This window comes from Perognathus longimembris, chromosome 1 (assembly GCF_023159225.1).
Source record: "Perognathus longimembris pacificus isolate PPM17 chromosome 1, ASM2315922v1, whole genome shotgun sequence".
NCBI lineage: Eukaryota > Metazoa > Chordata > Mammalia > Rodentia > Heteromyidae > Perognathus > Perognathus longimembris.
In genome coordinates, this window is record NC_063161.1 from 44,718,410 (window position 1) to 44,740,562 (window position 22,153).

A 22,153-nucleotide genomic window follows, 5' to 3' on the forward strand; every position below is an offset into this window, starting at 1 on the left:
CAATTTACAAAATTATAGATTTGATGTGCTCCTTAGAGGAATTTTATAATAATAATATCAAATATAAACATAACGGTTGTCAAGCTTTGATGGCTCATTTCTGTAATCCTAGCTAATTCGGAAGCTAAGATCTGAGGATCATAGTTCAAAACCAGCTTGGGCAGGAAAAACCATGAGACTCTTCTCTCTAATTAAGCACTAAAACCCCCCAGAAGTGGTTCTGTAGCCCAAATAGTAAAGCTCTAACCTTGAGCAAAAAAGCCCAGGGACAACAGCTAGGCCCTGACTTTAAGCCAAGGATTGGCACATGCACGTGCATGTGCGCACAACACACACACACACACAAATGCAGGAATGTCACAATTAACCTTCCCCCTTATATAACTAATGTATGCATTTAAAAAAAGACTGGAGGCATAACTCAAGTGGTACAGTGCCAGCCAGGAGAAAGAAGCCAAGTGAGAACACAAGACCCTTGAATTCAAATCTTGTTACTTGCACATATCAACAAGCAAACAAATAAATAAACAAAAGCACCATACAAAATTAAGACACAGCCACTTTGGGGGCTGGGAATATGGCCTAGTGGCAAGAGTGCTTGCCTCATATACATGAGGCCCTGGGTTCGATTCCTCAGCACCACATATACACAAAATGGTCAGAAGTGGCACTGTGGCTCAAGTGGCAGAGTGCTAGCCTTGAGCAAAAAAAGAAGCCGGGGACAGTGCTCAGGCCCTGAGTTCACGGCCTAGGACTGGCCAAAAAAAAAAAAAGACACAGCCACTTTGGAAAAAGTGGGACTAAAACCAAGGAACAGGTGCTGGGAATATGGCCTGGTGGCAAGTGCTTGCCTCGTATACATGAAGCCCTGGGTTCGATTCCTCAGCACCACATATATAGAAAAGGCCAGAAGTGGCGCTGTGACTCAAGTGGCAGAGTGCTAGCTTTGAGCAAAAAGAAGCCAGAAACAGTGCTCAAGCCCTGAGTTCAAGCTCCGACGGGCAAAAAAAAAAAACAAACAAAAACACCCCACAAAATAAAACCAAGGAACTGGTCTAGGAGTTTGGCAAGCTCTCTTTTAAATTATCAATTATTATTTACTTTGTGATAGGGAGTTTTGCAGTATTGTCTAGGTGAGCCTCAAACTCTGTGAGCTCAAGTGATTCCCCTTCACCTCAGCCTTAGCTCCCACCATATCATCTTTATTTTTATTTTATTTTTGTGCAGCACTAGAGGGTCGAACCCAGGGCCTTGCAAGGGCCAAGCAAATGCTCTACCACAGAGCTACATCCTCAGTCCTCTTCCCTTCTCTTCTGGCTTTCATTATCAACTTCCACACTCATAGACTTAGAGCCTTAGGCCTCCCATCCAGCCCGCAGGAGGCTGGGCCCTGAGCCCAGGTGGGAGGGGAAGATATCCCTGGAACTGGGGGAATAAAGGGTTAGCACCTCTGCTGAGGGAAGAAAGTGTGCACACACACTGCTGAGCCTTGGAGGGGCCCCCAGGGCACTCAGGACTCAAAGCAGATCTGTCTCTCCTGCTCCAGGACCCACATGAACCAGACTGACTTCCTGGCCTCCTTCCTTCTTTCTATTCTATTTCTGTTTCCAGAGTTTTCTCTGAGGCAGGTTCTCTCTTCTCCCGCCATCAGCAGGCTGGCCTCACTGTCTCCAATACCTCTCCATGGTTAGACTCTTCCCTCTGGGCCTCCTTCCTGCTTGGGATTTGGTCCCAGGGGTTCTGATAGGTCCCAGTCACAGCAAAGGATGGGAAGACTGCCGGGCGGGCTGCCCTGGAGGGCAAAGAAGACAGGAGAGAACAGTAGCCTCTTCCTTCATCCTCTGGGGAGCTAATTACAGACCAGCAGCCCACTGAGCAGGTGAGTACCAGGACTCAGCCCTCCACCCTCCACTATAGGGAAGGCCTCCTCCTGGGGAAGGGGATGAAGAGTGGTTGGGGGAGGGTGAGAGAGAGAGAGAGAGAGAGAGAGAGAGAGAGAGAGAGAGAGAGAGAGAGAGAGAGAGAGAGACTTCTGACATCTTTAGCTCAGGGCCCATAATTAGTTTGTGGGATGAGAGCAAAACAACCATCCTCAGGGTGACAGCCAGACATTGTGGCGTCGGGGGGGGGGGGGCGGGCAGGGCACTGAGGAAGGGATAGAGGTTGGGGTCAGAGGCACCCACTTATTCACCTTGAGCATTTCTTCCCAGAACCTTAGTCTCTTCCAGATTCCTGGACTTGACCCCAGAGGGGCCCATGAATCTAGCAAGTTGGGAGACAAGGTAAATTGGTTTGCCAAGAGAGGGACATCTGTCAGATGACTTCCTGCTTTTCCTGGGGAGGACATCAGGAAAGCGGACCATACCAGAGCAGAAATGGAAAAGGTTTCCATAAGAGAATCCTACTGTTACCTACCCACAGGCTTACTGCCTGGCCCAGAGGCAGGGCTAGAGAAGAGGCTGCAGGATAGATTCTCCCAAACAAGCTTGTTGGGCTGGAAGGTGGATAAGGCATGGAGAAAGAGCAGCAGTCTCATGGGGTCTTGTCCCAATCCCACCCTATCAGCCATAGAGTTTCTTAAAACTGGTTCACCCCTCAAGAGCTTGCTTGTTGTTAGCTCGGCAAATCCAGGAGGACTCATGTCTGATTACAGGTGAGTTTCGGATACCAAAAGTCCATAGACACCTAGATGCTCTGGAGTGGAGGCCAAGGTATGGACCCAATGATGTGGCCACAGAAAGTGAGGTATCCCTCTGCCTTCCCCCGCCCCCAGAATGTCCCCCCTTCTCTCCCAGAATGGATTCCTTGTAACCTCCTAGGATCTTTGTTTTCTTTGGGGGTCATTATGGGAACTGACTAAAGGAACTTAAAGATCTTTTTCTAAAGGGACTGGGAATATAGCTTAGTGGTAGAACACACGCTTAGCATGTGTTAAGCTCTGAGTTCAAAAAGAGAAGAAGAAAAGAAGGAAGGGAAGAAGGAATGAAGGGAGGAGGGGAGGGAGGGAGAGAGGGAAGGAGGGAGGGAAAGAAGGAAAGCAGGTAGGCAGGCATCCAGAAGGGCTAAAGGTTCACAATCCTCGACTTCATATGAGTGGTTTATTTCACCTCATCTTATGTGATCTGCACAGATTGGCTCAAAGCCATTATGGAAACTAGAAATGACATTCAAGGTCAGAGATCAGGGCCAAAATCTTCCCCTCAGTCCTGTGTAGCATGATGGGGAAAGGTGATGAGGATCCTAGAGCCCTCTGTCTAACAGCATCAGAGAGAAGCAGGACTACTCCAGGCAATGGGTCTACAGCCAACAATGTTGGTGTCCCATCCATTGACACCTCTGCCATCTCTAGCACGGCAAAATATCATCTAGAGAGGGAGCCAGAATGAGAATGGCTATGACACCCTAAAATGCTCTAGCAACCCATGGCTCCTTCCTGAATCTCACGGATCACCACAGGACCTTGGTATCTTCCATATACCAGCAAGACCTTTCTAGAGATACCCCTGAGGGAAAAGATGGATGTGGAAGCAGACCCAGAAGGCCCTGGCTTCTCGGCCCTCAACCATAGCTTAACAGTTCCCCAGGTCTCCAGCTTCTTTATTCCCTAGTACTGGATCCTGCTGCATGGGAAAACCCCTCCGCAGTCTAATCTACAACTCTCAGAGAAGGGACAGTCCCTGATCTCTGGAGCTTGACCATTCCTTGCCTCCACCCTTCTCCTCTGAGGCCTCCCTCAGCCCTGGGCCAAAAATGTAAGAGCTGTTTAGAAACAGCTCAGATGAGAGTAGAAGAATAGCCATGGCTCTGCCTCTCCTCAAACAGGCTACAGCCCCACAGAGGGGGGTTATGTCTAGCCCCCGTCTCATATTCTGTCTGACCGCCCCCACCTCTGTTCCAGGCAGTATCTCACTGGCCTATCTCCTCTGCCCTCCCCTGCCCTGCCCTCTGATCTCGCAGTGGGTGACTCACGGTGCAGACTGAGAGAGATGTTGATGGTGTGCTCATCCACGAAGCCCTTCAGGCCTGGCATGCGGGCACACTTGAGCTGTGTCTGGGCAGCACTGTCCCCAACATGCACCCAGCATACGGTCTCGTTGGCATAGCTGAAGTCCATGGCTGTGGTCTGCCGCGTGCTGGTAGGTGTGATGGTAGACACCTGGGCCCCACTCAGGTATGTAGCCAAGATGTTCTGGGAGTTGGCGATCAGCAGCACAGGGGGCCGGTCTACTGGCTCTGGGGATGGGGCAGAGAAGAGTCAGCGTGGCTGAGGCCCTCAGACTTCTCAGGCCACTACCCATCAGGGAACTGCATTGTGGGTGCCTGGCTCAGTGGCCACAGGCAGCCCCACCCACCGTTCTTGGCCTTGCAGGAGCGGTTGTCTGGCTGTAACAGGTAGCCTTCAACACATCCACACGTGAAGGAGCCGTCCGTGTTGGTGCACAGTTGGCTGCAGGTACCGTATACAGAGCACTCATCAAAGTCTGCCGGGAAAAGGACAAGAGGGTGGTCATTTCCAGTGTAGTGAGGGCAGGAAGATGGGGAGATCCTAAGATATCATCAGGGTGTTTAGCCCTGCGGCTACTTTGAAGGATAATCTGGGAGAATCTATTATAATGTGAAATGCACAAGCCTTAATATCAAGCAAGTTCAGTCTTAGAATTTACTCTAGAGAGAAAATAAACAAATAAACACACACGCACCCATCGTTCATTCATTAAAAAAAAAAAAAAAACACCAAACTTCTGGAGTACCTACATAGTACCAGATATAAACAATATAGTGAACTTAAAAATACACCCACATCATCTTTATGAAAGGTATCTGTGTGTGTGTGTGTGTGTACAGGGGCTTGAACTCAGGACCTGGATGCTGTGCTTAGCTCTTTTTGTTGTTGTTGTTGTTGTTCAAGGCTACCACTTGAGCCATATCTCCAGTTTTTTCTTTTTTCTTTTTTTTTTTTTAGTGATTAATTGAGGATAAGAGCCTCACAGACTTTCTTGCCTGGGCTGGCTCAAAATCACAATCCTCAGATCTTAGCCTCCTAGGTAGGTAGGATTACAGACATGAGCCACAAGAGCCTGGTAATAATATTCTAATAATAATTGTGATTGGCAATAAAGGGAAATAAAGGGAAAGAGGTGATAGTACAATAGAAAGTGTCTAGTGCTATAGGGAAAAAATAGGCAGAAAAGTGGGCATACAGCTCAGTGGCAGAGCACTTGTCTAGCATGTACAAGGTCCTGCACCTAAATTTTAACACTGAAAGGGGAAAACAAAACAAAGCCTAACAGAGCAAGGAGAGGGAAGGCCCGTGGTAGGGGTGTCATTTTAGAGTAGTCAGGCCGGCTTCACTGAGAAGGTGGCATTTGGACAAAGACTCAAAGGAGGCAAACTGAAAACTGAAACGTTTGCATTGTTTGTAGCCGAGAAAACTTGGGAACATCTTACTCATCAAAAGGGAGATAGCCAAGTAAACTGTGGTAATCGTTATACGTCACAGTGGTTTTGTGAAAGAATGAGGTATATCTCTACATAATAACATAGAAAAAAAGTCTCTGGAACATATTGAGGAGTGAAAACCATTGCAACTAATGCCTACCGTATGGAACTATTTATGCATAAAAGGGCGAGCACACAGAAGCAGTCTTTTCCAACTAGATGTGCACTGATTCCATGTACACAAATGCAACCTCTAGACAGTTGAGAAAAGGACTTAGAATCGAAGACAATTTCATCAATGGCAACTTTAGTTCTCTCTCTCTCTGTGCCAGTACTGGGACTTGAACTCAGGGCTTAGGTGCTGTCTTTTAGCTTTTTCACTAAAGATTAGTACTCTGCCATTTGAACCACAGCTTTTTGTGGTTAATTAGAGGTAAGAGTCTCACAGAATTTCCTGCCGAGAATGGCTTTGAACCTTGATCCTCAGATCTCAACTTCCTGAATAGCTAAGATTTCAGGCATGAGTCACTGGCACTTAGCCAGAAACTTCAGTTTTATCTGTAATGCTTTATTTTTAACAACAAAGTTCACATACAACCTACAATTTTCAGGGGAGGGAGAGCACTGCCAGTCTTGGGGCTTGAACACAGTACCTTAGCACTATTCCTGAGCTTTGGTTAGTACACTATCACTTGAGCCACAGCTTCACTTCCGGCTTTTTGGTGTGGGGGGGGCAGTTAACTGGAGATAAGAGTCTCACAGAGTTTTCTTGCTGGGGCTGGCTTTGAACCTCGATCCTCAGATCTCAGCTTCCTGAGAGTGACATGAGCCACTGGACCTAGTTTACATCCTACAATTAAGTGTTAGGTCTGATGGAAACAAATGTGCGGAGCTTACAGTTATGCCTTGGAGTGCCCTATTTTACACTCTCTTTCTCATTTCTCCTGCCCTGGCCATCTGTAGCCGGTGGGCAGCATGCACGCACATACATATAGGCACCCATGCTCACATACCTTTGCAGGTCTTGCCGTCTGCCTGCAGCTGAAAGCTGCTGTTGCAGTAGCAGGTGGGCCCGCTGGGTGTGGGGACACAGTGGTGCTGGCAGCCTAGGCGAGAGCAGTTGCCTCGGAGCTCTGTGCAGAGGCAGAAGAGACAACACACTCAGACCTCCAGATAGCAAACTGCTCCCACCTCCAGTCAACCTTCAGAAACCCCTTTGATGAAAGACTGGGGGTACCCAAGAGGAAGGGCACCTTCGGAGGCACACACCATATTTTGCAAGTGAGACTGAAGCCCAGAGACAACCGAGGACTGGGTCAAGGTCACACAGCCACACATGACTTAGAGGCTACCTCTCCAAAGCTCTGCCTTTTGGGACTACCGTATCTCCATGAAAGGGGTTCCACTACTTTGCTGGGGTCAACAGGAGGGGACAGCGAGTCACAGCCCTATCATGGGCTTCTTGTCTGCACTCCCTAGGGTTACAATGTACATTTTAGCTGGAGAAGGGGGTGAAGAGTGGGCATGCAATGTCCCCAACGCTGGAAGCACCTTGACAACATGTCCCTTGAGCTCCAGGGGCCTCTGAGAAAGGCCCAAGGTGCAAGAGGAGGATGGGAAGGAAACATAAACCTAGTTTCCTCAGGATCCTTTTCTAATCTTCCTTCTGCCACTGACCCACTTCCACAGGGAAGACAGAGGGAGTGAGACAGGAGGGAGGAGAGGTGGAACAGTATTTGGCCTCCCCACCAGACCAGCGACCCAATTAATGGACTTGCGTGGGGCCAGACGGCTAGGCCACAAAGACCCTTTTGTCCAGCTGCCTCACACACAGCCCCTGCTGCCCCCACCTAGGAGAAGGAGCCACTGAGATGCTAAGGCGTTTAAGGCACTAAGCCTGCTGGGAAGAACTGGAATGGGAGAACCAGGCTCTGGTTATTCCTCCCGCTCCCACTTCCACCCAAAGCCCACATGTGCTACCTCTCTAGCCTTCCCCCAAGAGGTGAGGGGAAATAACATGTGTCATGGAAAACCTAGAAAAGAATTCCTCTTTTGGAGATGGGGCAGGAAGAAGGAGGGAGAAAGTCCAACTTCTGAATATCAGAGGGAGTTCAAACCCTAGAGTTTTAAGGTTACTTGCAGTTTCTGAAACACAAAGGTCATAAGGAAGTAAAATTGGGCAAGCATCATGTGATAAGAAGAGGTGTGAGTGGAAGCTGAAGTCAGCCCCCAAGCCCACTTTCTGGATTCTACCCCAGGAACTTTGGAATTGACCAAAGGAAAAGAGAAAAAAAATCTTCCACCAACTCTTGCTCCACATTCCCTGCCTTAGTGAAAGGATCCAGATGTGTCTCCTCCTACAGGCAGATGTTCTCTGACACAAGACACTGATTCCACCCCTAGCAATGCCCCTCCCCTTGCTCAAGGCCTCTCAAAATTTGCCCAAAACCCAGGAAAGCTAAGAAAGGTCGCTATTCCAGGCAAGCCTGAGGCTCTGTTTCTCCATATATTGTATTCTTTTTTTTTTTTTTGCCAGTCCTGGGGCTTGAATTCAGGGCCTGGGCTCTGTCCCTGAGCCTCTCAAGTGGTAAGCTAGCACTCTACCACTTGAGCCAAAGCTCCAGTTCTCGCTTTTCCTGTTTATATGGTGCTGAAGAATTGAACCCAGGGCTTCATGTGTGCTAGGCAAGCACTCTACCACTAAGTCACATTCCCAGCCATAAATTCTTCACAGACTGATCATATAGTGACCTGACTCCCTGGTCCACTGGAGCCTGCAAGGGAAAACCTCAGAGCTGGTAACCTGAGCCACAGGTAGAAAGAAGTCTAACATCACAGCAATGTTCCTTCCTTAGACTGGATAGCTTTCCCACCAAGCACCTGGGAAGTGCAGATTGTCAGGATGAACCAAAGCAGCTCTGGGTCCCTTTAAGAGTTATCATTCCTGAGGAACCATTTCTAGAGACTATTGGCAGGGGCTGTACCCCAAACTCCAAATTCCTAACCCCTGCTCAGTCACCGTATCTCTGTTGCTCTGTGTTCATACTCAGGAAAACTTCTTGAAAAATAGAAGAGCCTTTTGAAGAAAGGTCTCCATTATTAAAAACACAAAGCATAAAAACACTCATCTCTCATTTAATGGATGAGAAACTAGGAGAAAAGTGACTTGTCCAAGTGTTCAACAGAGGGGAATGCCCAGCCATGGTCCCTTACAAAGGCCCACAGGGCTACTGGATCAACCTTTAAGCCTACAAGCCCACTGACTTCATCTGCTGTCTGATGGCAAGTCTTTCAGATGAACAGAATGTGCCTTCATCCCCATTCAGATGCAAGGATGGCAGATCTCCCATCCCAGGTGCTAGGCTGGGAGTCCATACATCTATCTGGGACAGAAGAGAATACAATTCTGTTCCTTACCTCGGCAGTGGGCTCCTTCATCCGAGCCATCCATACAGTCCTGGACCCCATTGCAGAGGCGGGACATAGGAACACATAGCTCAGTGCCCAGACAATTATGCTCATTCGGCTGGCATCGCTGGGCCTTGCTCTGTGGACCTGAGGACAGACAGAAATGACTGGCATGACAATGCTGACCATGGTGGCTGGCTGGCCAGCTATTTAATAAGGGTAGGTGAGGATGGGCATAAATTGAGACTAGGGTTTCCAACATCTGTATAAGTTATATCTCAAGAGACCTTAGGCACCAGTTAGGCCCTCCCACTGTTCCATTTCCGTCACCATCCAATATCTTCTACCATTCTAAACAGTAACTACGCATCTGGGAACAGTCAAGTGGAAGGAAAAACTAGGCTTCAGCAAAGGGTCCAGTCCCTAAATGCTGCATGCCTATGGCCCCGAATATCCAATATTCTATACTCAGGAGAAAGGCAGAGGTCAGAGATAAAAGGTTTTGACATGCTGGGTATGAGAATGCATGTCAAGAGAGGTCATGTCAAGAAAAAGAACATTTCCTTCCCAGTGCTCCCAGGGCATGGAGCTTGGGGATGAGTGGCCCCAAATCTTTTAGAAATGCACTAACTTATACATAGCACCAGCCATATGTGGCTGTTGACTACGTGAAGCAAGACTAGTTCAAACTGTACACATAAATACATACTGGATTTTAAAGACAACACAAAAAGGCAAAAGATAGCTAATAATTTTATGACAGGGTCTCTTGCTCTATAACCCAGGCCTGCCTAGAAGTCACTTTATAGCTCAGCCTGGCCTCAAACTTGCAATTCTCCTGCCTTAGCTTCCCAAGTATTGGGATTAGTTACATGTAACTGTGTGTGTGTGTGTGTGTGTGCGCGCGCACGCGCGTGCGATGGTCCTGGGACTTGAGCTGAGGGGTTTAACGCTGTCCCTTAGCTTTTTTTTGCTTAAGGCTAGCACTCTACCACCTGAGCCACAGCTCCACTTCCAGATTTTTTTTTTTTTGAGTAGTTTATTGGAGTTAAGAGTCTCACCGACTTTCCCTGCCTGAGCTGGCTTCTAATAGTGATCCTCAGATCTCAACCTCCTGAGTAGCTAAGATTACCCGTGTGAGCCACTAGTGCCTGGCTTTTTTTTTTTCCAATTCCTTTTAACCTTTTCTTTTTTTAATATGACTACTAGAAAGTTTCAAAACTGTATATGTGGCTTATGATATATTCCTGCTGGATAGCACTATTTATTCTAGCCTTCCAATCCAGAGCAGAGGCCTGAAGGAAAAATTTGGGAAGGGTCAAAAGTTGTGGCCAACTGTGATGTCCTTCTTATTCCATAATTGCCAGAAGGAGAAGGAACTGGCAAGACCATTGCTATCAGCCTCAGCCAGGCAGAGTGGTGTTACGCAGATTCACTGGGGCTCTGCGTGCATTGGGCAATGAGTGGATAGTTGTGTGTAGCCAGGATGCTGTTTATGTGGGTTTCCTTCTCTCATACACACTCTTTTTGAACTCAGAACCTGGGCACTGTCCCTTAGCCTTTCAATCAAAGCTGGTACTCTACTGCTTGATCCACAGCCCCATGTAGGGCTTTTTGGTGGTTAACTGGAGATGAGTCTCATGGACTTTCCTGCCTAGACTGGTTTCAACTTGTGATTCTCAGTTCTCAGCCTCCTGAGTAGCTAGGATTATAGGCTTGGGACACTGGTACCTGGCTCAGGCGCTTTTATGAATGAATGTAGGTTTTTATATGCTTCTGCCATTGCATGTATCTGAGCATTTTAGTGTTTGAGAGCAGCCACGTGGGTTATGTAAACGTGTATGTGCCTTTGTCAGTGGAGGTGGGTAAGTGGGTGGCAGGTGAGTCTGTGGGTGACCCTGAGTGTGTCCAAGAGTGCATATGAGTGTAAACAGTGTGGGGATATATACAAGATGAAGGCTGCACCAAACTGAAAGAAGGATGGACAAAAAGGGCCAGGTATGGCTCCTTTACACAACTTTGTTTTACTCCCAACAAACTCAGAGGGCAAAGGTAGAATCACATGCAAAGATTCCAGGCTCAGTCCTCTGGTCCCCACCCCTCCCAGGCAGAGTGTGGGGGTGAAGCAGAACGAACTGGTGGCTCTCTTTCTGTCCTAATGTTACCCTTGATAATTATGAGTGGGGGCATGAGAAAGACCCAGAATGGGAATGGTGCAATATAAAGCCCAGGAGAGAAGGCAAAGACAGGCTTAGGAAGGCTCACTGGCCTGGCTCAGCCAAGCTGGGGAGATGCTGAAGGTACAGACCCCAAAACTCTTGACAGCTGCCCAGGACTCTGGGGTCCTGCCAGCCAGCCACCCCCCCCCCGACCCCAACTGGCAGGGTAAAAGCTGGGCAGGGACCTTTCTCCCAGTTTAAACAGCTGCCTCTGATTACACCACTTATTGGGGGCAGGGGAAGGCGGGGGTGGCGGGAAGCACACAGGGGTGTGGCTTCTGGTACAGAGGCTGAGCAAAAGCTGTGGCCTTTGGTCTGGGAGCCCAAGGACATAAAGATACCTGGCAGGACCTGGAGGCCATTCATCAAAGGCCAGGAAAGCTCAAAGCTGGAAAGAAGAGGGAAGAGTCAAATACTACAGCCCAGGAGACACAGAACCCATCAGGTTTGGGGTTATAGCAATGAATGGAGAGGTCTGAGGGGCCATTTCCATGCACACCAAGCACCATGCTGGGTCTCTTGAGGAGAAAGGAAAGGAAAATTTTAGCTGTGTCATGGACAAATGGAGTCAGAGAGCAAGGTCTATGCCAGGTTGGCAAACCGCTGTCCTCATCCCAAACATCTGCCAATGCAAAGAGAGAAGTTGAGGGTTTGGGGAGAAGGATCCACAGAAGGTACTTACAGATCTCAGGGGCCTCATCAGAACCATCTGGACAGTCCCTCTCACCATCACACCGCCAGCCCTTCGAGATACAGGTGATTTGGTCTCTGCAGGCAAACTGCTTGGGGCTGCAAGTCTTAGGGGCTAGGAAAGAAAGAGAGAGTATACATGAGGGATGGACGCCAACTTAGGTCCAGAAACTCCTTAGGACTCTTCCATCACCAGCATCATCCCCATGTGGTCCAGACTCTATGTCTATGGTGCAACTGCACTGTTTTCTGACACTGTGTCCCTATGGAAGGGGAGGGGAAGGACGGAAGAGGGCTTTACTGTGTCCTCCAAGTCCTCTAGGCTGCCTGGCCCCCTTCAGGGTCAAAACTCTGAGGCTTGGTATTCCTCTGGCTCTACTAGCAGCTCCTTCCTTCCTTCCTGCCTTCCTTCCTGCCTTCCTTCCTTCCTCCCTTCCTCCCTCCCTCCCTCCCTTTCTTCCCTCCTTCCTTTTTTCTCTTCCTTCAATCCTTTCTTGCGCACTAGCACTCTGTCTCTATTAGCAGATATCAGTTGGACATGGGAGGAGTGTTCATTGTGACATTCCCACATAAGTATACAATGTATTACAATCAATGTCACCCCCTCTACCATTCTCCCTTACTCCCTTCCCCAATGGCTAAAGTAGCTTCAACAGTTTCATTGTTCTACTTTCATACAAGAAAACAATGTACTTTCGCCATACTTTATCTGCTTCTTCTTTCTTTTGTCTGTCCTAGGGCTTGAACTCAGGGCCTGGGCACTGTCCCTGAGCTGCTTTTTGCTCAAGGCTAGCACTCTACCACTTTGAGCCACAGCACCACTTCCAGCTTTTTCTGTTCATGTGGTACTGAGAAATCGAACCCAAGGGTTCATGCAAACTAGGCAAGCACTCTACCACTAAGCCACATTCCCAGCCTCATATTTTACTTTCATTCATCTTCAGTAACTGGCCTTTTCTAACCTCTTGGCTTCACTGTCCTCTAGGATATCCCTGATCCTTTGACCTACCACCCCGGCCACCTCTAACACTCCCCCGCATGGGAACTGTGGAAGGTTCCCTTGGCACACAGTATAGCTCAGAGTGGTATCTGAATGGGGCAGCAAGGCAAGGTCAGGCAGGGAGCCTAGCTTCCACCTTCATTCTCTAAAGACAGACTGCCTTATTGGTTAGACCTCAGGGGGGCTTTCCATAGACATCCTCAGATAAGAGGCACCTCAAGATTGCTTAGGATAACCAAGTCAGCAAGCAGAGTCAGGGGTATTGGTTAGCCTGGCCCTGAGAGCTAAGTTTCAGCTCACAGAAGAAGAAACTGGGCCAGATTTGCCAGGGGTCACACAGCTGACAGCCCAGTTCAGCAGACTGTATGGACTCTTTTGTGTGCATGTATGCAGATACTAGGGTTTGAACTCTGGGCCTGGGTGCTGTCCCTGAGCTTCAGCTTTTGCTCAAGTCCATTTCTTTTGCACTGGCACACATTGAAGGCTAGCTCTGTGTCAGGCACCGCACTAGTGTCAGGGTGCCAAAGAAGGACAAGATATCCCCTCCACCCTCAGGAGCCATGGTCCCCTGGGAAGACAGCTGTCCATAGCCAACTTGAACACAGGACAGAGACAGAAGGATATGGAAGGGTGTCTGCCAAGGGAGTCTGATGGGGGCCACTAGGAGATATCCTCTCTCTCTAACCCCCATCTCTGGCAGAGAGGACTGCACTCAGGCCCCCAGCCAGAACCAGAGCCCAGTTCAGGAAACACATCAAGGATGGCCTGGCCAGACCCCCCCTGGAGTCCTCCTCTCCCCCCTCCTCCCCGAGCCGGGAATAAAGGCCCCTTGAGGAGGTGGATAATGCTGAGTTCATTGCCCCACTGGGCCAGCTGTGAGGTCTTCCCGGGGAAACAGCCCGCCAGCCTAGTTAGCATGCTGGAGGACAAGCACTTCCCCTGGCCAGCCAGGCCGGCTGAGAGAGGAGAGGGAAGCTGCAATGGGACTCAGAGGCAGATGGGATGCTTGGAGCCCCAAAACGGACCCCCATGCCACCTCATCCCCCACCCCCAGTTCCAATGACAACACTTCGTCCCTCTCCCTCCCCAACCTGGGCTGAGTCCATGCCTCAAATCTTTCCCAGGGCAGAACTTCCAGCCAGGGCCTGAGGTCAGTGGCTGGTCATTCTAACCTTGCCTCCATTCCATGTCTCAACCATGGACCCCGCTCCTTCCTTTGGTCTTCACATAGTCTGCCCTACTGTCCCCCACCCCCATTTTTGGCCTGAACTCGACAGAGGAAACAGCAGCTGGCAAACTCGGAAAGCTGGAATGAGAGAGATTCACAAACCAGATGTGCTCTTGTGGAGGGAAGGGGGATGGGGACCAGTGAAAGAAACTGGAGGGCTCAGCCTCGGTCCCATAGAAGCATCTCCTCTGGCCCGTGGGCAGAGGGGGTGGCAGGGGAGCCCATGTCCTGAGGAGAGCTAGGGCCACAGGAGGATGGAGAAACATAAGTGAAAGAACTTCCTTCCTTGTCAATCATGGTGGAGAAAGCCCCTGAGTCTCCAGTGAAAAGGCTGAGGCCTGTCTTTGATTTCCTTCAAGGGGAGAGGGGAGGAAAGAAACACATAACCTACTTGGGGCAGTCTCCACAGCCAAGGGAAGCTTCCTTGGAGCTGGGTGGAAGCTGGGGGAGGGGAGGAAGGGAGGAAATGTATAATCTGCTTGGTGGCCAACCCTGCTGCCCTTAGCCTTCTGTCAGAATCCAGCTGCTAGGAAACACATCTTTGTGGCCTGCAGTTTAAATGGGGAGAACACCATTACCATCACCATTACCTCTAAGTTCCAACGTCACTACTCGCCACCCCCTACTTCTTGAGAGGGAGGGCTTCCTAATCGTGGGTGCTGACACTATAATGTACTCACTGTGTGCTAGCCACAGATCTGAAACAGTAGGGACACGGGCACTCGTTTCCATCCTCACAGCCCTGCAAGGTGGGAGTCCTGCAACACTCAACTTACACATGGGGACACTGAGGAATGCTTAGTAACTATGCAGGTTCCACCCGCTTAGAAGGAAGTCACCAGAAGGCCTCTGGGTGTGTGGCCTTAGAGAGTGGGGAGAATGATTGTAGAAAGTGGCCTTCAGGGTCTCTGAGAGAGTAGGGAGGCACCAAGGAGACAGAGAGGGACAAGAATGGGACAGAAGGCTGAGGTAGGAGGGAAAAGGAGGAGACAACTAGAGAGAAAGGAGAGGGAGTCGAGTGAGCTGCAGAAGGAACACCAGGACACAGGGGCCGTCTGTTCTCAGCTTTGCCTAGAGATGAATGTGACCGCCATGCTAACTTGGCCAACACCCTGCCCCCCCCCCCACTGCCTCAACCCAGGCACCCAGCCCAGCCATGGCCCCCAGGGCCACCAAGCTGGAGCCAGGGCAGGAGGTGTGGGGTTGGGTGTGTGTCCAGACACAACACAGACCCCGCTGCCCTTCTCCAGCCTTGGCTGTCGTCCTCTGTCCTGCTCTGGGACTTTGGGGTGGGGTGAGGATGGGAAGTGAGAATGCCTAGCCAGAGAAGAGAGGGAGACAGGAAAGCTCCAGGCTGGAAGAAATCCTCTCCGAAGGAAGAGGGCCCCATCCTTCCCTATCCCTAGGGAGCAGCAGACAGCACTTTCTAAAAGACAGGGACACTGGAAGCAGGACTACTAGAAAGAGACCCTGGGGCACTTTTTAAACAGTGGGACACAGCAGAAGGAGAGATAGGTTCCCTGTGTGAGACATTTCTAAAGGAAGCTACATGGTATCTCTAAGGGAGCAGAGAGGCTGGGTGTGCCCAGGGGCGCCCCCCCCCAAAAAAAGCCTTCAAGAGTCTGAGCTTTTAAACACATGGGGGTGGAGCAGCAAGGCCCTCTCTGATCCAAATGGAGAGCTTTTCCCTGAATTTTATGTATTTTGGGTGTTACCCGGTGGCTCTTTCCCGCAGCTCAGTGAGGCTCAGACACATTTTTGTCATTCCTGAGTCTGGGCCTCTGCTTTGCGGCCTGGATAGATGGACAGATGGGGTGGCTTGGACCACCAGGGGTGGAGAAGGGTCTCTCCTTCCATCCTGAGTCAATATTGACTCAGCAGGACATCAGGCTGACCTGTGACCTCTCCCTATCATCTTTTCCTTGCCCCAGAAATAAAATCCAGAACCCTCGAGTGCCTACAAAGGTTAGCATATCTTTCACCAGACTGAGACTGTTACAAGTCCTTTCTCCCTACCTACCCCCACTCTTCCCAACATAGCCTATGCTCACCAGAAGTAACAGCTCTCATCTTTTGGGCTACTCCCCATATTTTTCTCCAGTTCTCAGACTCCCATCAGAAGGAAGTCCTACCAGAAGTCTAACCTCCTGCCTTCCTTCTGAAATACTTCCTTTCTCCTTCTTAGCATATATTAAGTTTCTTTCTTCCAGAAACATTCTCTGTAAAACCCATTCCAAAATTAGTGAAGAGGGGAAGGAGAAGAACTTGGAGGAAGGGAGAAGGGGAAAGTTTACTGCTAAATTGGACAGTCTAGGTCTGGCCAGGTAGAGAAAGAATGATTCTAGAGCTAAGGTAGAGGCTAAGGGACCAAGTGGGAAAGCCTAGGACAGATACCTACCCCCTCCACCACACACACACACACCAATCCACTCATCCCTATTCCTGGGTAGCATTCAGGACACTGGGAGACCTGCATGCAGGTGAATGGAGACAGAGGAAGTAAGACAGGTGACAAAAGACAGAGTCAGAGCGATAAAAGGCTACTAGGCAGGGGCAAATAAGAAGGATCAACCAAGAGGCCAAAAGACAGAATCTGGAAAGCTAAGAGCACACACCAATGACAGACAGAAAGCAGGCAGGCAAATAAGACAGGAAGGAGGCTCAGCCTAGCCTAGAGATTGCCAAGATGGTGACACAGTTGTCCTGGGAAGAACCCAGAGAATGACTACCCTGCTGAAATGCAGAGTGGGCTGGGGGCAACACCTATTGTTGGGGGAGACAGAGTCCCCACACTAGCAGTATATGACCCAGGGAGACCCAGAATAGGGGCCACTGCCTCCCACAGAGATGTGGTAGGGGAGAGTAGTGCTTTAGCCAGCTCTTATCTCCCCACAGGGAGCAATAGAGACAACGGACTCTCCTCCTCCACTACCCTCACCTCCTTCTAGGCAAGGTTTAACAGGAGTGCCGGAGGCCACAGCACCGGAAACACTCCAGAGCCAACTGCTTCCTTCTCCAAACAATGCAGGATCCTGCTAACCAGGCTGAAATCTGGGACAGAACACAGGGGGCGGGTCCAGGTTCCCTGGCACTCACACAGAATCACTAACTCTGGGACCCTTGAACAGCCCCACTCTCAGCAGCACCAGACTCCAAAGACCAAGAGCCTCCATGTGGAGGCTAGAGCACTCAAAGGTTGGGAGGACCCTGAGAAGAGAACGCCTGGGGAGGGGGGATGGATAAACCAGAAGTTTAGAGTTCAGGGCTTGAGGCTGCGGAGGAAGAAGAGAGACTTGAAGAAGCACTTCCCAAAGGTAAGAAGGAGGTTCTTATCCAAGCACCAGTGGCTCACACTCTTAATCCTAACTACTTAGGAGGCTGAGATCTGAGGTTCTTGGGTCCAAGTCAGCAGAGTCTAATCTCCAATTAAGCGGTAAAAAGCCAGGAGGGGAGGTGTGGCTCAAATGCTAGAGTGCTGCTAGCCTAGAGTAAAAAAAGTTCAGCAGCAGTGCAGACTCTTAGTATAGGCTATAAGCACTGAATACAGACACAGAAAAAGAGGGTCTCTTTAATTTGTTTTGGGTTTTTGGGGTATTGGGAGACTGAATCCAAGGACTTAAGCAGGATAAGCATATGGTGTACCACTGAGCTACACCCCAGCCCAAGAAAAAGTTCTAAAGACTTGGCGGGGAGGGGCCCAGAGGGTCTGGACAGGATTTGACTCTGGCAAAGACCCTGGGAGTCATACTTGGGAGGCCAGGTGTTGAAAGAGGGAAAGAGAGAAGAAGGAAGACAGAGCAGAGGAAGAAGAAGAAGATGGAGAAGAAGAGGAAGAGGAGGAGGAGGAGAGAAAAAAAGGAAAAAATAGGGAACCTATTGAAGTAAAGTAATCCCCTAAATGATTTTCCTACACATCCCTGATTTGAACTAGAAAAGTAGCCTGGAAGTGGTGGCTCATGTCTCTAATTCTAGCTACTCAGAGGCTGAGATCTGAGGATCAGTTTGAAGTCAGCCTGGGAAGGAAAGTCCATGAGACGCTTATCTCCAGTTAACCACCAAAAACTGGAGTAGAGTTATGGCTCAAAATGGTAGAGCACTAGCCTTGACCAGAATAGCTAAGGGACAGCACCAAGGAACTGAGATCAAGCTCCAGGACCAAGACACACACACACACACACACACACACAGTGGAGTAGAGATGTTTTGAGATTTGAGTCTGAGTAGAGATGTTTTGGGATTTGAGTCTGAGCACCGAAAACAGAGTCTGGAACCTTCTTTCTGGGAGCCAGAAGGCCAACACCAGCCTTACAACTCACTTCATTTGTCTACCTTGCCTCCTCCTAACTGGTAATAGGCTGATTCAGGGGGTGTGTACAGAGGGACAGACAGGAGGTCAGTTTTCTTCCTTCCTGAGCCCTGCTTAAAGTGTCCTACCCACTACAAAATGTCCCCTTATCTCAGATGAGTCCTCAATGACGCCACTCCTCATGCCCTATCCTATCATTTCCATCCTTCCCAACAGCAAGTACACTCGATCTTTCCTGGAATCAATCATTCTTCCCCCAATGAAAAGAAATGGGGAGGGACAGTTCCAGGGGCAGAAGAGAAGAAGGAAGGGGAAGGGGGCACTAAGGCTGCTTCCACAGGGAAAAGCATCAAATATCTGAGAGCAGAAGAAAGGAAGATTAAACACCAAGAGCACATGCACTGGAAGCAAAGAAGGAAGTTCAGCATCTGTAGACTCCAGGTAAGTGGACAGGATAGGGAAAAACAGGTTGCCTTTGGATAGAGTTGAACTGATAATCCTCTAGCATTCTCCTTTCCTACACTCCTTCCCCTAGCACATTCCCATGCTCAGGGGAGGGCACAGGTGTGTGTGGGGGGAGGAATCCACTCCCTAGGACTGTGGACAGAGTTCAATCTGAAACAGAGATACAGAGGTGGTTAGGGTCCAGAAAGTCTAGGGACTAAAACATGTCCAGTCTCCCTCATCTAATCACCACCAACCAACTCAGTGAGGAAGTTAGGATGGAAGCTCCCTGGAAAACCTGTTCCTGTCTGGGCTGGTGGTGATCTCTATCCTCCACAGAGAACCCTTGTTTCTGCCTAACTCCTTCTACCCTCCTTTATGGAGCCTCTGGTGATTGGACAGTCTCTGTCTCTGTATCTCTCTCTCTCTTCTTTTCTTCCTAGAAGTTGCTGCATTCATCTCTGCCTCAGTTACCCTCTCCCCTTCCAGGGCTGAGAACCAGAGGAAATAATTTAATGAGAGGCAAAGGCAAAGGGTAGCTGCGTGGGCTGCTTTGTAGGATTTTCAGGGCAGAGCCTCTTTCCTCCTCTTGGGTAGATAATTGGGGGGGGGGGGCGGTGTGGAGGACCAGACAGACAGTCCCCAAGATGGCATGATTAAGGGCCACTGAATAAACTGTTTTTCTGGGCACAGCTGCTTCCTGATCCTCTGGCTCTCAATTGAAACAAGTTAGGGAGAGGGGAGGGGAATAGATAATCTGGTTTCAGAGAAAAACTTTCCCAATCCTGGCAAGATTTAGAAGACAGAGGAGGGGAGTGTGACAGTCTGAGGCTGCTTCTTCCATGAGGAGTGAGAAGGTGAAGGGATGGAAAGCAAGGAGATCCCACCCCTTTTTAAGTCAGGGACCCAGCCCAGGCCAATTCCATGACCCAGGCTTAAAAGCTTGGGCAAGACTTGAACCAGTGACTCACAAGTTAAGAGAGAAAACACACACACACACACACACACACACACACACACACACACACACACAGCTTATATAAAAAAGAAAGGAGATGGCACCCCATTTTCCCAAAAGGATATAGTCTAGCCCAAGCCTAACTCTGCGTTATAAAACATATACATAAAGGGAGTGGGGTTGGGGTTAAATATATTTCCCAATAGAGTGAGAAACTGAGATGGTGGGGGGTGGACAGAGCCATAACCCCCATCCAACCTCCAACTCTCCTTCCAACCCAAACTGTGATCAAGCCAGAAGTCAGGAGAAAGCTGTCTGTTCCCAGTCCCCTACCCAGCTTTCCATCATTTTCCACTCCCCTTCCCCAATGATGACATCTGACTTTTTTTTTTCTTCACCTCAAAGCTCCCAGGAATTAAAAAGAGAAAGTCAAAGTCACATAGCATCACCAGCCCTTCTCTGTCCCCCAACACAGCCCTGCCCAGGCTAGTGACAGAGGCCCTCAGAGGGGGAAGTGCCCACTTTGGAACCCAGGCTAAGCAGCCCAGGATTCTGAACCCAGGCCTTCATGCCTGGGCTGCTGAGCCCATTCCACACCCAAGCAGGGGGCCCTGCCTCTCCCTACCCACTGCCGGTGGGCCTGCCTGCCCTCTGCCCAGCAGGGTACCCCTGTCTGGGCGTCCCTTTCCACTGCAAAAGGCCCTCCGCCCCCTTTTCACAGCCGTACATCACAAATCTGGATTCCTTCACAATTCAGATGGGGGGGTGGAGGATGTAGGGGAGGCAGAGGCCCTCCTCAACCACAGACAGGCAGAGAAGGCCTCTCAATCCCAGATACAGAAAAAGGGGAGCACTCTTTTTCCTAGTCAGGCCTCTGGTCTTTGTCTGGGCTGGGGGCCCCCCCGGAAGCATAATTTACCAGGGCCCCCATCCTCCAAATCGGACCCCATCCCCCCCACCCCCAGTAGAGCCGCTGCTGTGTCAGCTGGACTGGGATAACAAAAGGCACCCCCTCCCGCGTCTCCCTTCCCCAACCGTACGCAGGAGTGGGGGCTGGGAAGGGGGTGCCCCCAGGGGTCCACAGGGGCCGCGGAATCTCACTCACCATCGATAGCCGCCGCGACCAGAGCTGAGAGCAGGGGCAGCAGCAGCAGCGGCGGGGTCAGCATGGTGTGGGCTGATGCAAGCAGCAGCCCCCTCCCCTCTGGTACTGATACTTCTCGCCCTCGCTCCCCCCCCCCAATTGGGGGGTCCCCCTTTATCTTCCTCTCCCTCCCTCTCCTATTATTCTTTCCTTCAGCAAAGCACTCCGGGGGCGAGGGTGAAGAGGCACAGTTCCGAGCCCCTTGGGGAGGGCCTGCTGATGGAGGTGAGCCCCCCGCCCCCCCAATCCGAACACTTCACCACCCCCCCTCCGGCTTTACTCCACGCTCCTCAGTACCCCTCCCCGGGCGAAGCTCACAGCCCCATCTCGGAGCCGCCTCCGGCTGCAAAAATGCACAATTGGGAGGAGGCGGGGTGGGGGGTGGGGGGCGTGGACCGGGTGGGGGAGCCTTTGGAAGGGGCCTGATGGAGCTCTGGGGGCTCCCCTCGTTTCCGCCTCCTCAGTACACGGGCCTGGAGCTCGCACCGCTGTTCCCCGGACTGAAACGCCGCGGGTGGGGGGGGGGAGTGCTGGTGGGGGGGAGAGGGAGGGGACTGGGAAAGGAGGGCGGGAGGGAAGGGGCGGGGAAAGAAAAAAAAAGAGGGGGGGCGAAGAGCTACGCGGCAATCCCGGGAGTGCGCATGCGCGGGTTTGGCGCGCTGCCCTGGGGAGGGGGAGTCGCGCCCGCCACGGGCTTTGGAGTTCTGGGATGCGTTCGGAGAGTGGGAGTCCCGGTGGGGGTGGAGGAGCGGAGCCCCCACACTAGCCGGTTCGAGGCCCGGGACGTGTCTCCTCGGAGAGACCAGGCCTTTCTCCGCCGCGCGCTCGAGGAAGCTGAAGGGTCCACGAGTGGGATTGGGGCGGTGGGTGCGGAGAGCCGAGCGCTCCTGTTGGAAACTCGGGGTCCGACTCTTCGGGGTTTTAGGCTCCCTTAGGGGGACCGGCAGGGAAGCTGACGACGTCTGGGCCGAGGCCTCTGACTCCCTCGGGGAACCCTGGACGGTGCCTCCCCGGGCCGGGCGTGGGGGCAGGGACAGCCCGCCCGCGGGGAAGGTACGGAAAGGCTGAGCTTTGATTTGGAGACTTTGTCAGCCCGGCCCCGGGATTGGGGCCTGCGGCCCGGGGGCGGGGTGGGGGCGGGCCCGCGCGGCCCCCAGCGCCCGCCCCGGCGTTCGGTAAACAGGGACACCCGCGGGGACACGTTGGAGCTTGCCGGCCCGCCTAGGGCGCACGGATGGAGCCCACCTTAGTACCCGCCCCGCCCTGCTCGCCTGGCACCGGGCGCGGGAGGGGCAGGGCCCTGGTTTGGAGGGAGGT

General features: G+C 51.1%; 1 protein-coding gene across 1 annotated transcript in view; it reads right to left on the bottom strand.

Annotated features, from left to right (window-relative positions):
* Positions 1–21,806, bottom strand: part of Lrp1 (LDL receptor related protein 1) — a 92,660-nt gene extending 70,854 nt beyond the window's left edge. Inside the window, exons 1-6 of the mRNA XM_048361289.1 lie at positions 20,798–21,806; positions 11,749–11,871; positions 8,857–8,994; positions 6,453–6,572; positions 4,353–4,481; positions 3,970–4,233 (exon numbers count right to left, since the gene is read on the bottom strand). Of these exons, the coding sequence (XP_048217246.1) occupies positions 3,970–4,233; positions 4,353–4,481; positions 6,453–6,572; positions 8,857–8,994; positions 11,749–11,871; positions 20,798–20,861 (838 nt within the window). The 5' untranslated portion in view covers positions 20,862–21,806. The remainder of the gene's footprint in view (positions 1–3,969; positions 4,234–4,352; positions 4,482–6,452; positions 6,573–8,856; positions 8,995–11,748; positions 11,872–20,797) is intronic.
* Positions 21,807–22,153: the final 347 nt, after the last annotated feature.